Source organism: Cannabis sativa, chromosome 3 (assembly GCF_029168945.1).
Source record: "Cannabis sativa cultivar Pink pepper isolate KNU-18-1 chromosome 3, ASM2916894v1, whole genome shotgun sequence".
Classification (NCBI taxonomy): domain Eukaryota; kingdom Viridiplantae; phylum Streptophyta; class Magnoliopsida; order Rosales; family Cannabaceae; genus Cannabis; species Cannabis sativa.
The window spans coordinates 27,172,130-27,185,460 of NC_083603.1; the positions used below are offsets into that span (position 1 = coordinate 27,172,130).

The 13,331-nt window shown below is 32.0% G+C and overlaps 2 protein-coding genes across 5 annotated transcripts; both read right to left on the reverse strand.

Moving 5' to 3' along the window:
* Window positions 1-5,605: 5,605 nt before the first annotated feature.
* LOC115711558 (uncharacterized) lies at window positions 5,606-7,411 on the reverse strand. Its single transcript, XM_030639912.2, has one exon. It carries the CDS (start codon window positions 6,800-6,802, stop codon window positions 5,735-5,737), a length of 1,068 nt encoding a protein of 355 aa, XP_030495772.1. The 5' UTR covers window positions 6,803-7,411; the 3' UTR covers window positions 5,606-5,734.
* A 1,441-nt stretch (window positions 7,412-8,852) lies between these two features.
* Window positions 8,853-12,321, reverse strand: LOC115710021 (protein POLAR LOCALIZATION DURING ASYMMETRIC DIVISION AND REDISTRIBUTION). 4 transcript variants are annotated; one of them, XM_030638320.2, is made up of 5 exons: window positions 11,691-12,321; window positions 10,699-11,141; window positions 9,994-10,234; window positions 9,694-9,848; window positions 8,853-9,226 (listed from the first exon to the last, which is right to left on the reverse strand). In XM_030638320.2, exons 1-4 carry the CDS (start codon window positions 12,148-12,150, stop codon window positions 9,706-9,708), a joined length of 1,287 nt encoding a protein of 428 aa, XP_030494180.1. In that variant the 5' UTR covers window positions 12,151-12,321; the 3' UTR covers window positions 8,853-9,226; window positions 9,694-9,705. The 4 variants fall into 4 exon arrangements, with proteins under 4 accessions (XP_030494180.1, XP_030494182.1, XP_030494181.1 ...); XM_030638322.2 differs by having other exon boundaries at window positions 9,994-10,126; window positions 11,691-12,320; XM_030638321.2 differs by having other exon boundaries at window positions 8,853-9,229; window positions 11,691-12,319.
* Window positions 12,322-13,331: the final 1,010 nt, after the last annotated feature.

A 13,331-nucleotide genomic window follows, 5' to 3' on the forward strand; every position in this document is an offset into this window, starting at 1 on the left:
TTTTGATTAAATATAAATTATATGTGTATATATTGATTAGGAGTATACATATTTATATATTTCACAAAAAAAAAAAATTATACAGTAGTCTAAAAAGTTATATTTTTTTCAATATGTATATACTTTTTTAAAATGTATGTATAATATATTTACATATATTATTATAGATGTGTATCTATATTTTTTTTTGTTCATATTTAGGAGAAAACACAATTAGGATATATTTTAGTTTTGAATAAGTAGGTATTTTATTACAAATTTTTATTTGTAAAATTATTGTGTTTTTCAATAGCTGTAAATAAGTGCCTATATATATATGGGTGACTATTCAATGGTTACATTTTTATTGTAACCATATGGTTACACTTTTCTTTGACTTGTAATAGCAAGTTACTAATAGGTAAACATTCCTTTTTTAGAATTAATTAATTATAATTAACTATTTTCTTAAAATAATTAATTAATATTTAGCAAGACCTCTTTTAGCAATTAATATTTATAAATAATTTTTTTATTTATATTTAAATCCTTACTCTAATTATTTTAACAATTAAGCCATTTAATTATAATATTTACAATAAAATTTATTTTTTTACAAAAATTAAACTTCATTTTACACAAATTATAAATTCTATTCTTATAATAAATTTTTAAATAATTAATTATTTTTAAATGATATTTAATTATTTTGTTACAATTAGATGAACTAAGTATGAGGCCTCAAACTAGTCAATCGATAACAAGTGTAGCCATTTTTTTCTAAAAAATTCTTCAACTTATTTTACTTTTTACTTTTTAAATATTTAAATAAAAAATTAAATAATTAAGTGTAATAATTTAAAATTAAAATTACAAGTATAATAAAACTTAAATTATGAAATTATATGTGTATAATTATAAATTATAAAAAATTTCGCTATAAAATTTAAATAATTTAAGTGCAAAAAAGTAAATTGCTAAAAGATCCTATGTAGTAATAAATTGCAAAAAATTAATTAATAATTATAATTAATTTAATTTTAAAATATAATTAATTTTAATTAAAGTTTTATTAGGAAATAAATTATTAGGTTACTTTCAGGTTACAAGTTATTTATTATTTATTTTTATTTAATTTTTAAATTAATCACAACCATTTAATAGTAATCCAATGACTTAAAAAAATGTAACCATGATAGTTACAATAAAAATGTAACCATTGAAATCTCTTCCATAAATATATATATTTATATTAGTGAAAGAAAATAATACTTGAGTTAATGTAATATATTAATATCTTTGTGTGTATTTATTTGTTTATTTTTTTTTTAATGAGTATGTATTTATTTTATAATATAATTTTTCCATTAAATAAGTTATTTAAATAAGAATAATATTTGAATTAAATTGTGATATAATCTTATAATTATTTAACTGAAGTACTTAATAATAATGGTGAGGTTATTGGTTCATCGCAGCAGGAGCAACAATTTTTACTTATCCTCATATGCCAACGATAGATCTTAAGATAGATCCTACGCTTGGGTGATTTTCGCATGGCATGGTAGATGAAGAGCTTCACCAAATTGACCTTAATTTGTTTTGAAGTGATGATGAACAACATTAGTGATTAGTTTATGCATTTTGTAAACTTAGACAATGTAATTATTTAGTTGGATAGTATAAGTATTAGTTAGTTTGTTTAATGGATATTGTAGTTATATATTAACTTTAAATTTGATTTATATTTAAATTAGATAATTGGTTTTTATTATATTTTTATTATTTAATGTTTTTTATTTTAAATATATTTAATATTAATTTATATAAAAAAAAATAAATTTAAAAGTATTAGAGACGGAGTGCTCTGCCGCTAATAATAGTGTCAGATTATTAGCGACGGGGTACTGTTAGTCCGCCGCTAGCGGATTTCTCAATTATTACCGGTGGACCCTTCCGCCTCTAATTCTTATATTTGCTGTAGTGACAGTTAACTACTGTTATAAAGTGAATTGATATAACCTATACGGTAGAGGCAATATTGCTCATACCAGGTACTCATAACTAAACTGGAAATACCCATTTCCCGAATTCTCAACTAATAACAATTAATCAAAGATCATTCCTTGATCTAGAAGTTTCTTTTCTATGTTTGGTAGACATCTTGATAATCTTTTCAAACATGCCCAAAAATATACATACCTCAGGTATATTCTCTATTTTATTGACAATCCCTTGGCATGAACTTCTATGCCAACTTATAGTGAGTCCCTCGTTGATGATGCTAATTCATCAACACTAGGACCCTCGTATATTTTTCCCGTCATTATCACTAAGGTTTTACTCCCTAGTTCATACACCACCATTGCTCTCTTGCAATCATCACTATCTTCATACTTGGTTAACCACTCTAAAACTTATTTTACACTCAATTATATAGTTCGTTGTTTAATAAATAACCTACTTTGTCATCCAACATTCACCAATCACGCAAATACATGTCCGTTAAATTGCATCTCAATTCATAAGCTTTACTCCATTTTGGGTGAGTGTGCCTTCCTATAATTGCTTAATAAAGTAATCTTTTTCCAGAATTTCAATGGTCTCCTTATATACTATATTGACTATCCAGTTAATTTTGAATAATAAATAATATAAAATTTAGTGTAATTTTTAGTGTTGTGATTGCAATTGCAAAAAAAATAGTGTTGAAATAGTAATTTTTTGGTGTTGATTTAACACCAAATTTAAGTTTTATCATTGGGGATGCCCTTAGAGGAGCTAATCAGGATGCTCTAAAATTGAACTCACTAAATGAAAGCTTAATTTTATCATTTGCTTTCTATAATTTTAAGATTGAGTTATCATAACACTCATCTAGTGGTGCTATTCCAATTTTGTAATATTTAAGCATTAAAATTGAGGAAAAGTTGATTATTGTTATTAATTTGTCATTCTTAACTCTTTTGAAGTGAAAATTTAAAAATGGTGGATGAAACAGTGGTATAACTCTAAAAGTTTGGGTTCAAGAATGACCCAATTGTGTCAGGGAAATTTGATTTTTTATGCATAATTTAAGGGTTAATTGGTTAGAAAAACTTAAATTATAGGTAATTGTTAGAATATGCCTACTTTACCTAAATCCCAAAATTACCCCTCTCAAAATCCCACACCCATTCTCTCTCTTTTCCTCTATTCTCTCTTTCGCCTCTCTTTCTTTCTTTCTCTCTTTCTCTCGGTGCCGCACCCACACACCCACGGCAGACCACCCACGCCGTCAACGCTCAAACCATTTCACCGACCCCACCTTCAAATGCACCACCACGGCTCACCTCCACCACCCACCCACTGTACTGCCCCCTCTCACTCTCTTCGTCTCTCTCTCTCTCGAACAGAAAAAAAAAAAAAAACATATGGTCAGACCACATGGTCCGATGGGGTCCGACCAATCGGACCCATCGGACCATGTGGTCCGACCATCGGAACCATATGTTTTTTTTTTTTTTTTTTTTTAAGGAAAACGAAGAGAGAGATGGACATGGTCGATGGTCGGACCACATGGTCCGATGGGTCCGATTGGTCGGACCCATCGGACCATGTGGTCCGACCATCGAACCATATGTTTTTTTTTTTTTTTTTCGGTCCGAGAGAGAGAGAGAGAGAGACAAAGTAGATAGAGGGGGGTATTTTTGGAGTTTTGAAAAAAGAGTCATATTTTTCATAGTGTAAAATGTATTGGTTCAAAAAAGAAATTTTGAAAATTTTTAAGTATAGAAAATCAAATTTCCCTTGTGTCAGGTCCGTAAAAGACCATCATTCAAAAGCTAGATAAATCCACATATATGTAGATAAAAGGTTTTACTTCTAGGCCAGGCCCTTTCCTAAAAGTCCAACTTTACACAGCACAGCTTAGAAAGCTGTTGAAAGAGCAAGCAGCTTTTTTTGAGTGCATCATAAAGAAAAGAAGAACCAAAATCTAAGTGCGGAAACCCTCAATTATAAAAGTGCAGCATGATACAGAGCTTTTATCAAGCTGGTAAAAGATCAATCTTTGAGTTCAGAAACCACTTTTCTATTTCTCTTTTTGGATTTTAGTCATTAGCTGTGAGCATCTTCCAAAACTGGGAATATATTCTTGTGCTTTATACTTCATAATTAATGTCTCTGCACTCAAATCATGTCTGTTAAGATTATTACACTATTATGAAGGACTATTTGGTTAAGAAACTTTCTTCCTTACTACACTAGCAAACCCAAGCCCATTTACATACCTCACGAGGAAAAGTGTGGAAGTAAGTACTTTTATTTTGAATAAATAACACATTTTTCTTTCCAAGACTTTTGTAGGATTTTGTTAATGAACTTTTTTCTTTCTGATATTTTCTTTGAAAAAATTCCACCAAACTATTACAATAGTTTCAAATGTCCCCATATCGAAAATTCATACAAAAAGTAGCCATAACTCCATTTATTCTATGTTTGGTGTGATTAAATCTTCAAAAAAAAAAAAATTACAAAAAAAAAACTGTGGGTGTTTTATCCTGTGTTTTGTCCTACATTGCTAATATTTTATGAAATTTATATTATGCTATATTTGAGTGGCATCAAATCTATCCAAAAAAAAAAAAAAAAAAAACTGTTTCACATTGCTCATCATTTTGTTGATGTTTGGTGTGATTAAAAAAAAAAATCCTATTTATTCATTTTTTTCCTATAATAATCATAATAAAACTCTGGTTCAAAAAAAAAAAAAAAGAGAATCATAATAAATTAAGATAAATAGCACTAATTTTTATTAGATAAATTAGTACAAAAACGGTAATAATGCTTATCACCAAGGTTTTGAGGTAGTGACAAGTTCTCTTTCAAAAAAATAGAGTAGTGACAAGTTGACATTGAATATGTGGGGTCCACGACCACGTCCACACCAATGAAGTAAATAAAACCTGCAAAACTTGGCCAAAACTCCATGTGGATATAACAATATGAGTTAGGCACATTTGCACGTGTAAACTAGAAGGTGGTGAACTATATAGCTTTCTCAAAGAATATTTATGTCTCTAAACTAAACCCTAATAAATTACATATAAGTATAGTTGGATTGGAAGTGTTCAAGGCCACGTATTGAACACAATGAATGGACTTTTGTTGGTCCAATTAATAGAATAGAAAAGTTAAATTAAGTAAACTTTGGCAGTAGCCAACTCAAGTTTGAACCCAACAAAGTACTCATCTTCTTCCTCTAGACATGTCTACCACATCTAATTATATTTAGAATAACTCACTTTCTAAGATGTCATCATTAGAAAAAAACCGATGTATATTATACTTTTTTAGTCAAATTTAAAGAGAAATGTAGAAGTTAGTCAGAGTATCCAAAGGTGCTTAAATTATTCCAATTTGGTAATATTCAAATTTCAAAACATATAATAAAGCATAGAAATTTGAATACAAATTAGTCAGAAATAATAAATATTAAACACAGGTAACCATGAGGAGTGACACGGTGAGTTATATGAACATATATATTAAATATTATTATTATTAACACTATATAGAGATTCTCTCTTGCAATTACAAATGTGAAAAATATCAATATATTCTTGAATCTTTTTCACCAAAAAAAAAAAAAAAAGATTTATATGTCTACTCATTTGTAAATCTATATCGAGTTTTTGTGGACTTAATATATCTAAAAAAAAGAACTAGGAGAAACAAATAATAATAAAGAAAAAGTGAAAAATTAATTTTAATTTTAATCACAAACAGTTGGTGAGCATGAATTTATGATACCCAACCTTGTGTTTTTCCAGAAAATCAACTCGGGATCGAGCTTCTCACCAGTTCTGGCCGGTTCTGATTTACACCTTGTTAGTATGAGGGGTCGTTCGAACCCTGCAACTTCCTCTGTTTTCGATTCTTCTTCTTCTAATACTACTTTTTCATTCTCTGTGTTTGCCGACTCGTAAACTATTTTCTCAGTTGAGGTTGTTGACTCGTCAACTTCTTGGGAAAGCTCGAACTTTTCTTCAATCTCCGTCTGTCTTGATTCAAAAGACTCCAATTTTGAGATGGGTTTTTCTTCATTCGAACAATCTTCTTCTCTGTCTTGGTCTTCATCGTCATCGTCTACTTCTTCGGGTTCTTGCTCTGTTTTTTCAGACTTTAATGGCGAACCCCAGAATCTAGAAGCTAAAGAAGAAGATCTATAGGGAGCAGATCTACAACGAGTCAAAAGGAAAGCATTCTTAGGTGGAGTGGTAGAACAAGTAGTAGTAGTTGTAGCAGTAGTAGTAGTAGCACTAGCAAATATCTTAGCTTCTCTTTCTTCTTCGTCTGAATCTTGACTCTTCACATCGAATCTCGAACCAATCTTACAGGTTTCTTCTCTACTCACAACCTTTCTTCGAAAACTAGCTTGAAAAAACGAACACCACTTGCTCCAAACTGAACTACACAACTTGGGTCTGAATTTCTCTGCACAATAATGGTGGCAAAACAGAGCTCTCGGAATCCATCTACACCGGCAACAAACCGAGTCCTCCACCTTCGCCGGAGCTGACCCAGTCCGGCGAGGCTTGGTGGGTTTCTTTTGTTTGGAAGACCTTCTGACTCGAACTTGGCCCATGCATGTAACTTTAGGAGAAGAAGGCTCTTGAGTTTCAATGGCGGAAGAAGGGTTCTTCTTCCTAACAAACATTGGACTCGCACGTGACCTTCCTCTGCTTTTGCTTCCCACATTGGTTCTTAGAAACCTCATCAATGGAGGTGGGAACTTCTCGGTTCGACCCGGACTGGATATAGGTTTGGTGGATAACTTCATCTTCAACTTCCAAACTCTCCAAAAATCCAAACTTTCTTACTTTCTCTCTCTGTGATTATGGTTTGAGCTTTTCTGTCTCTATGGATTAACAGAGAAGATATGAAGAAGAGAAAGAAGATATGGATGGTGGTCCTTTAGGGGGTTTTGTTTGTTTATGTTTTCTTAATTTTTTTTTTTTTTTGAAAAAAATAATAATTTAATAAAAAAATAAATAAATAATTTATCTTTACACGGATGGGTGAATCGACTGTGAAGATTTTCTATTTTTCGAGGTGGTGTTTAGTGTAGTTTTAGTAGTCTTTGCAGGGTTGTATTTGGCTGGTTGTGCTCTGGTGGTCAGTCAATTTTTTATACTATTTTTTAGGGACTTTGTTGTTTCTAAATAAAATAATAATAAAAAAATTTACTGAAAATTGGGTGGCAAAAGTAAAAAGAAAATGAAGAATTGAAATTTGCCATTGTGTTATGGAGAACTAGAATATTTTTTTTTAGGGAGAAGTAGAATAGTTGAATTGGTGAAGTTTGCAAGATAAGGCAAAGTGCAAAGTGTTTGGCTTGTCCACTCAAAGTTACTCAACCATTCATGAATCATGATTGGATGGTGATTGATTTAAACTTTTGTTTTTTTTTTTTCCCTATTGTGGTTGATGCAACTTTTTTTTTTTTTTTGCTAAATGTTGATGCAACTTTTTAATGTAGACATATTGAAACATTGACAAACAAACAATTTTCTTACTATTTGTTTTTTTATTTTTATTAACAAAATGAATTTTGAAAAAAAAAACAATATGGAGAAAGTGAAATATAAGAGTCAATTACTATATAATTTTTATGACCGAATATTTTTTCAGGTCAATATTATTATTTTATAGTTTCTGATATTTCAATTTACGGTATATGTTAAAAAAATTCAAACTTATTTCCAACGCTATAAAATATTCAAAAAATGTCAAAAATTTACAAGAATAATATTGTAACTATAACTAACATCATCGTTAAATTATTTCACCATGTATTTTTTTTTTTTTTTGGAAAGAAATTTCAACATGTATTTAGAAGGTTTAGAGTAGTACTCTTCACTCATACAGTTAGGTCTTGGTTGCTCATTTATTATATATCCTCTGAAAAATCAGGGTCAGTCAATTAAGATTTTAATGAAATTTATCACATAAACTAGTCCATAGTACAATAGGAAAAACCATTACCAAAAAAAAAAAATCTGTGTGCTTTTATGTTTGAATGGTAGTTTGTTGCAACTGTTTGCAGGTGTACTTATAAATATCATTAAATTAATAATAATAGTAAAAGAGTATAAATTTGGTAATTTAAGTGTGCAGTTATAAATCGAGCAAAAAAAAGTGACTATGGTTAACTGTCATTAAATTTGATGCCAACAAATTTTTAAAAGAGCTTCTGCCTAAAACCACCATTATTATTCTATAATATAAAATAGAGAAATTTGGAGGTTTTAATGTATCAATTCCATAAATAAAAACTTGGGTGGCGTTTGGTTGGAGGTAATTAAATGGAATGGAATGGAAAGGAAACAATTTTCATTCCATTCTTTTGTTTGGTTGCATTTTAAAGTATTGGAATGGCATTCCAATGGAATGCTCTTTCCACCATTTTGGTGGAATGACTATTCCATTTTAAAAAGGAAGGAATGACCATTCCAATGTAACAAGAATAAAAATTTAATTATTTTTTTATCAATATTTTTTATGCATTTTAAATTTTATTCCATTCCATTCCTATTCTTATTCCCATTTCCATTCCTATTCCTATATTTTCATTCCTCCCAACCAAACGCCTCCTTGGTACTTTGGTAGATTGCCGACCTCATAATTGAAGGGTCACACTAGTCAAATCACTACTAGGTACTAACTTCCTAGACCTTACTTTACAGTAGTTTTTCCTATACATTTGGACTACTTCGTCAGCCTCATCATCTTCATCTACATTTTTTATTTTGTCTCTAAATAACTTTATGTATATAGAACCTAAACCTATGTAAGATATTACGAAAATTCAAACCAAATCCTTTGCGGAATTTCCCCAACAAATATAGCTCCATAATTTACATTGATGATTGGGGTTTGCCAAAAACATTACATATGTATGTGCCATCTTTATCATATCAGATTATGGCGATACTGCACTATTCCAAAAAGAGTTTTTGTGCTTCTTCTATCAATATAATACAACAAAAAAGGAACAATTACAGGTTTATAATTTCCAGCAAAAAATCATACATCTGGGTCAGTGGGGTCATCATCCCCACCATTTTTATAGATTTGGGAAAGAAAGAAAACCCCTGACCCACTTGGTAGGCACCACCTTTCCCTCTCAAGTCTCATCTGTCCCAACTCCAAGGGCACATTCAACCACCAGAGCACTATATGAATTTATTACTGAACACTTACCCTGCTAAAATTCAAATCCAAACAGATAGATAGTTTCTGAGTAATAATATATAGTTATTTGATAGTGTTTAAGTGGGCTAGGCTACTGAGCTGTATTCTATGACCCAACAAGGAAACAAAAAAGTCAACTTAGATTTCAGCCTTCCTTTCTGCCTTTCTGGCATAATTATATTAAACCAAGATCCGGGCAAGGGCCACATTGCCAAGTCAATTTAGGATCACTTTGTTAACAGGGTTTTAGCTCTAGACACTAGGCCATTAAATAAAGTAATCCGTAAACTGTAATATAATATTGCTGGTGCAGAATGCAAGAAGAAATATGAGACTTCAAGACCCTTTCTTTTTCATTTTTTTTTTGTTGTTGGCCTAACATTGCTGCACAGACTTGAAACTCTAAATGGACCCACACCAGACAATAGAATATGCCTGGAATCTATTATTTCTCAATAGAATAGAATTTGTGATTACCTTTGTGCCCACTTATGAAATAACGTCATATTTCATGATATTTGAATCAAGAGGTCTTTTCATCCCAACTCCAGGTTCTTTTAACTCAGATCCAACCTTCTTGTAATTCCAATCAAGGGCCTGCTCTTGTTCATCTTCTACCTCGGTTTCATCATCTGGGAAGAAGAGAAAAAAAAAGGGTAATAAAGAAGTCTTTATGTCAGATTAAGTTCCATAGCTGCAGCAATTAATATATATATATAATATTTATAGCACCCAAAAAAAAAAAAACACAACAGAGCCTTTTGAGAAAAGTCCTGCCTGAGAAAGATGAAATAGAGAACTGTGTAAGGCGCTTAACACAGTCCTTCAGTGTTTGGAGCTCAGCCTCTTTCTCATGAAGTTTGCTTTGGGCCACATGCAATTCAGATTCCAGCTCCTCTATTTGGTTTTCCTGTCGTTCAATGAGCAAATGACAAAGTTTTTGATCAAGCTCTACTGGCAGAATTCCATAATCTTGTCTCTCTTGTTCAGCAGGGAACCGTTGAGCTGAAACTTCGGTCTGTACAAAATTTCTAACATCAAAATGACATGATGTTCTAAGTTGGAAACACAAATGTCTGAAAGACATGAATTAACAAAAGCATAAGCCATTTCTTTTCATTTCATTGGTAAGCTATTAATGCTACTCCTGCTCTGTTCACCACATTCACATTTTCCTAAAAACTAAAGGGGTTATTTTATTTATTATTATTTATTTATGTTGTGAAAGATAAAGGCTTCATTCTGAAAACTGTAGTTTCTATCAGATCACAACAAGAAAAATAAAATTAAAAAAATCCACGTGTCAAGAATCCACATAGAAGCACACAGCATTAATAGCTCATTTAAGTTACATGGCTAGTTTAAATTGTTGGTGAAGATGACAGCATGGCACTAGTAATGTTGAAGAAAAAGCTTTAAAATGTATTATGTAATCAATGAAGGTAAAAGAAATTGAGCATAGAAGGGTACCCAAAAGCTCACCTTGACCAAATCTACTGAACACTCTATGTCAGAAGCTTCTATAGTGCACCATGGCAGTTTTTGTAGTTCAGATTCAAGCTCCTTTTCCAGTTGATCCATTTCCTGCACCCCTTGCCCAGGCTCTTCTGTAAGAGCACTACTTCCACATTCACCATCAATTATCACAGGACTGAAGTTGTTGATGTTACTAGAACCAAGTTGTTCATTTCTCCTTGACTTGTTAAGGTCTGCGTGAAAATCATTGTGGTTTGAAATGACCTCACATGCATTACATGTAACATCAAGAATTGGAGAAACTTTCCTTTTATAAATCTCTGTTTTTAACTCTTCGACAACCTTTGCCGTCTCACTCATTGCTGTATTTAGTTTACTGAACTCGCCTTTGCCAGCTGACATCATGTACATTATCCCAACCCCAAGTCCCCATCCAAATAAGGAGGTATCTGAAGAAACAAACACAACAAGAAACAAAAAATGAAAAGTTTAAACTAACAAATTCAGAAGTAACTTGTTAGAAATACCAATACCAAGTACCCCAAGACTGAAAGTACACATACATGCATTCAGGAAAGTTCATTACTCATACATAATTTCTCTCTGAGAAAATTGTATCCTTATTGAGTTATTTTGAGCTTAAGCACTTTTGATTTGATAAAGCTATACAAATTATCCTTTAGCAAATTCAATACCGGTAGTAAGCTTAACCATGAACCAGCCCAACGACAAAACCTATAAACATATCACATAAACATCAACATATTTAAGTACTTTAACTTGTGCTTCTTCCTCTTTTTCTCAAAAAGCTTCAAATTATTATAAAATTTGAACCGATCTCTAGTCGAAAAACAAAACATTTTGGGTTTATTAATTTCAATTGATAAAAGAAACTAATCAATTATTCAGTAAAATACTTCAGACTTCAATTTTACTCTCTAAACAAAAATTTACTCTCAAACCAAACAAGGATGGAAGCAGAGAAAAGGGCATCTAACCATTAGAGGAAGAACAGGTTTCGTTCTTTCCAGCTACTTTTTTGGTAGTCTTCCTTCTCTTTAAGCAAACACCAAACCTCCTCACACTCCTCCTCTGCTCCAATCCATCAGATCTCTCAAACCCAACTCCTTTCTTCAACTGACGACCCAAAACCCTTCTTTTCTTAGTCAAATTCTTCGAAGCAACCCGACCCCCATTCACCTCCGTACTGGAAAACCTAAAGATCCCATCCTCACATTCACAAGCGCTTGCATGAGACAAACCCCGATGACTTGAAGACCCCAAAAACCTGATTCCATGGCTGTCGTCCTCTTCCTCCTCGTGATCGAGAAGACTTGTTGGTTTCTTTTTCTCGGCGGCGGCGGCGGCGGCAGTGGGATCAGGGGTCGGCTTGAAGAGGTGTTTGGCGACTAAGCCTGTGGATCCAGCCACGGCGGCGGCCAAGAGAGCTTGCCACATTCGGGATATGGAGTCTAGGAGTAAGCAATGAGGCTATGCTATGGTGCTTCTAACTCTCTCTCTCTACATTCAATGTGATTGAAGATTTGAATTTTGCAGTGTCTCACCTACCTTCGAGTTTCATCACTCTGGTCTCTCTCTCTCACTCACTCACATGCTTCCCGCTTTCATACGATATTTTTTTATATTTGAAGTTAATATTATATTGGCCCCAAAATTATGACTAAATTTCACTATTATCTATATAATTTGAAAAGTTTCTATTTTGACACTGACTCTAGTGTCAAGTCTTTTTTTTTTCTTTAAGGAAACACAAACACTCATCACTCTTTCCTTTTCTCTATTTTTCTTTTAACATTTTTTTGTTAGCAATTAAATTGTATCTTTCTAAACTTTCTGGTTTTTCAAAAAAAGAAAAAATAAATAAACTTTTTGTAAAGCAACCTATTTGTCTCCTTTACAACCTGCTTGTCTCCAATTCTGTTTCATTTCCACATAAATGATATTTGACATCATTTTTAATTTTCTCTGTTCTTTTTGCTTTCGAACTTTAGATGTATCAAAATGACATTTAGGAAGCTCCAAAATGAGTGCTCAGTGCATAGATTGGCAAATGACCTAGTGTGTTGGGCTTCGCTTATCCGATTCTGATTCCATTTCGATCGTCCGTCTAGTTTTTCAAATTAACTAAGATTCATGAAGTCAGAAAAGTCAAATTAACAACTTCACATTTGTTATTTCCAACATGGGAAACTCACTCGAAAATGAAGAGTTTCAATTCTCTCATTTTTACAAAACAACAACATCTTTGACAACTGGTGACCAACTTCGTCAGAATACAAAAACAGACTAAGTGATATCAAAATATCACTTAGGAATCATAAAGTATATCCCCTGGATGTTTTTTCACTTACCCAGAGTCCAAATTGATGTCATATGTCAACCTGGGTACTGGGATGTCAACTTGGGCGCTGGATGTCAAATTGGGTGCTGTGTCATGAACAACCTTTAGTAAAATAGCTACAACTCACTCAATGTTGATTTGATTGACATGATTCAACATACGTTTAGAAGATATTTCAATGCTATATCAAGTTATGTATCACACTTCAATCACAATTCGGAAGCTGTCAGCCCCAAATTTCACCTCCAAGGGAGTTACAAAAATAAATTTCAAATTA

What these genes read in the sequence shown, in the direction of transcription:
- LOC115711558 (XM_030639912.2), bottom strand. Translation starts at nt 6,802, where the DNA reads ATGAAGTTATCCACCAAACCTATATCCAGTCCGGGTCGAACCGAGAAG.
- LOC115710021 (XM_030638320.2), bottom strand. Translation starts at nt 12,150, where the DNA reads ATGTGGCAAGCTCTCTTGGCCGCCGCCGTGGCTGGATCCACAGGCTTA. An exon ending in AACCTGTTCTTCCTCTAATG is followed by an intron (nt 11,142 to 11,690) that starts GTTAGATGCCCT and finishes TTGTTTCTTCAG; the next exon opens with ATACCTCCTTATTTGGATGG. An exon ending in CTCTATTTCATCTTTCTCAG is followed by an intron (nt 9,849 to 9,993) that starts GCAGGACTTTTC and finishes TCTTCTTCCCAG; the next exon opens with ATGATGAAACCGAGGTAGAA.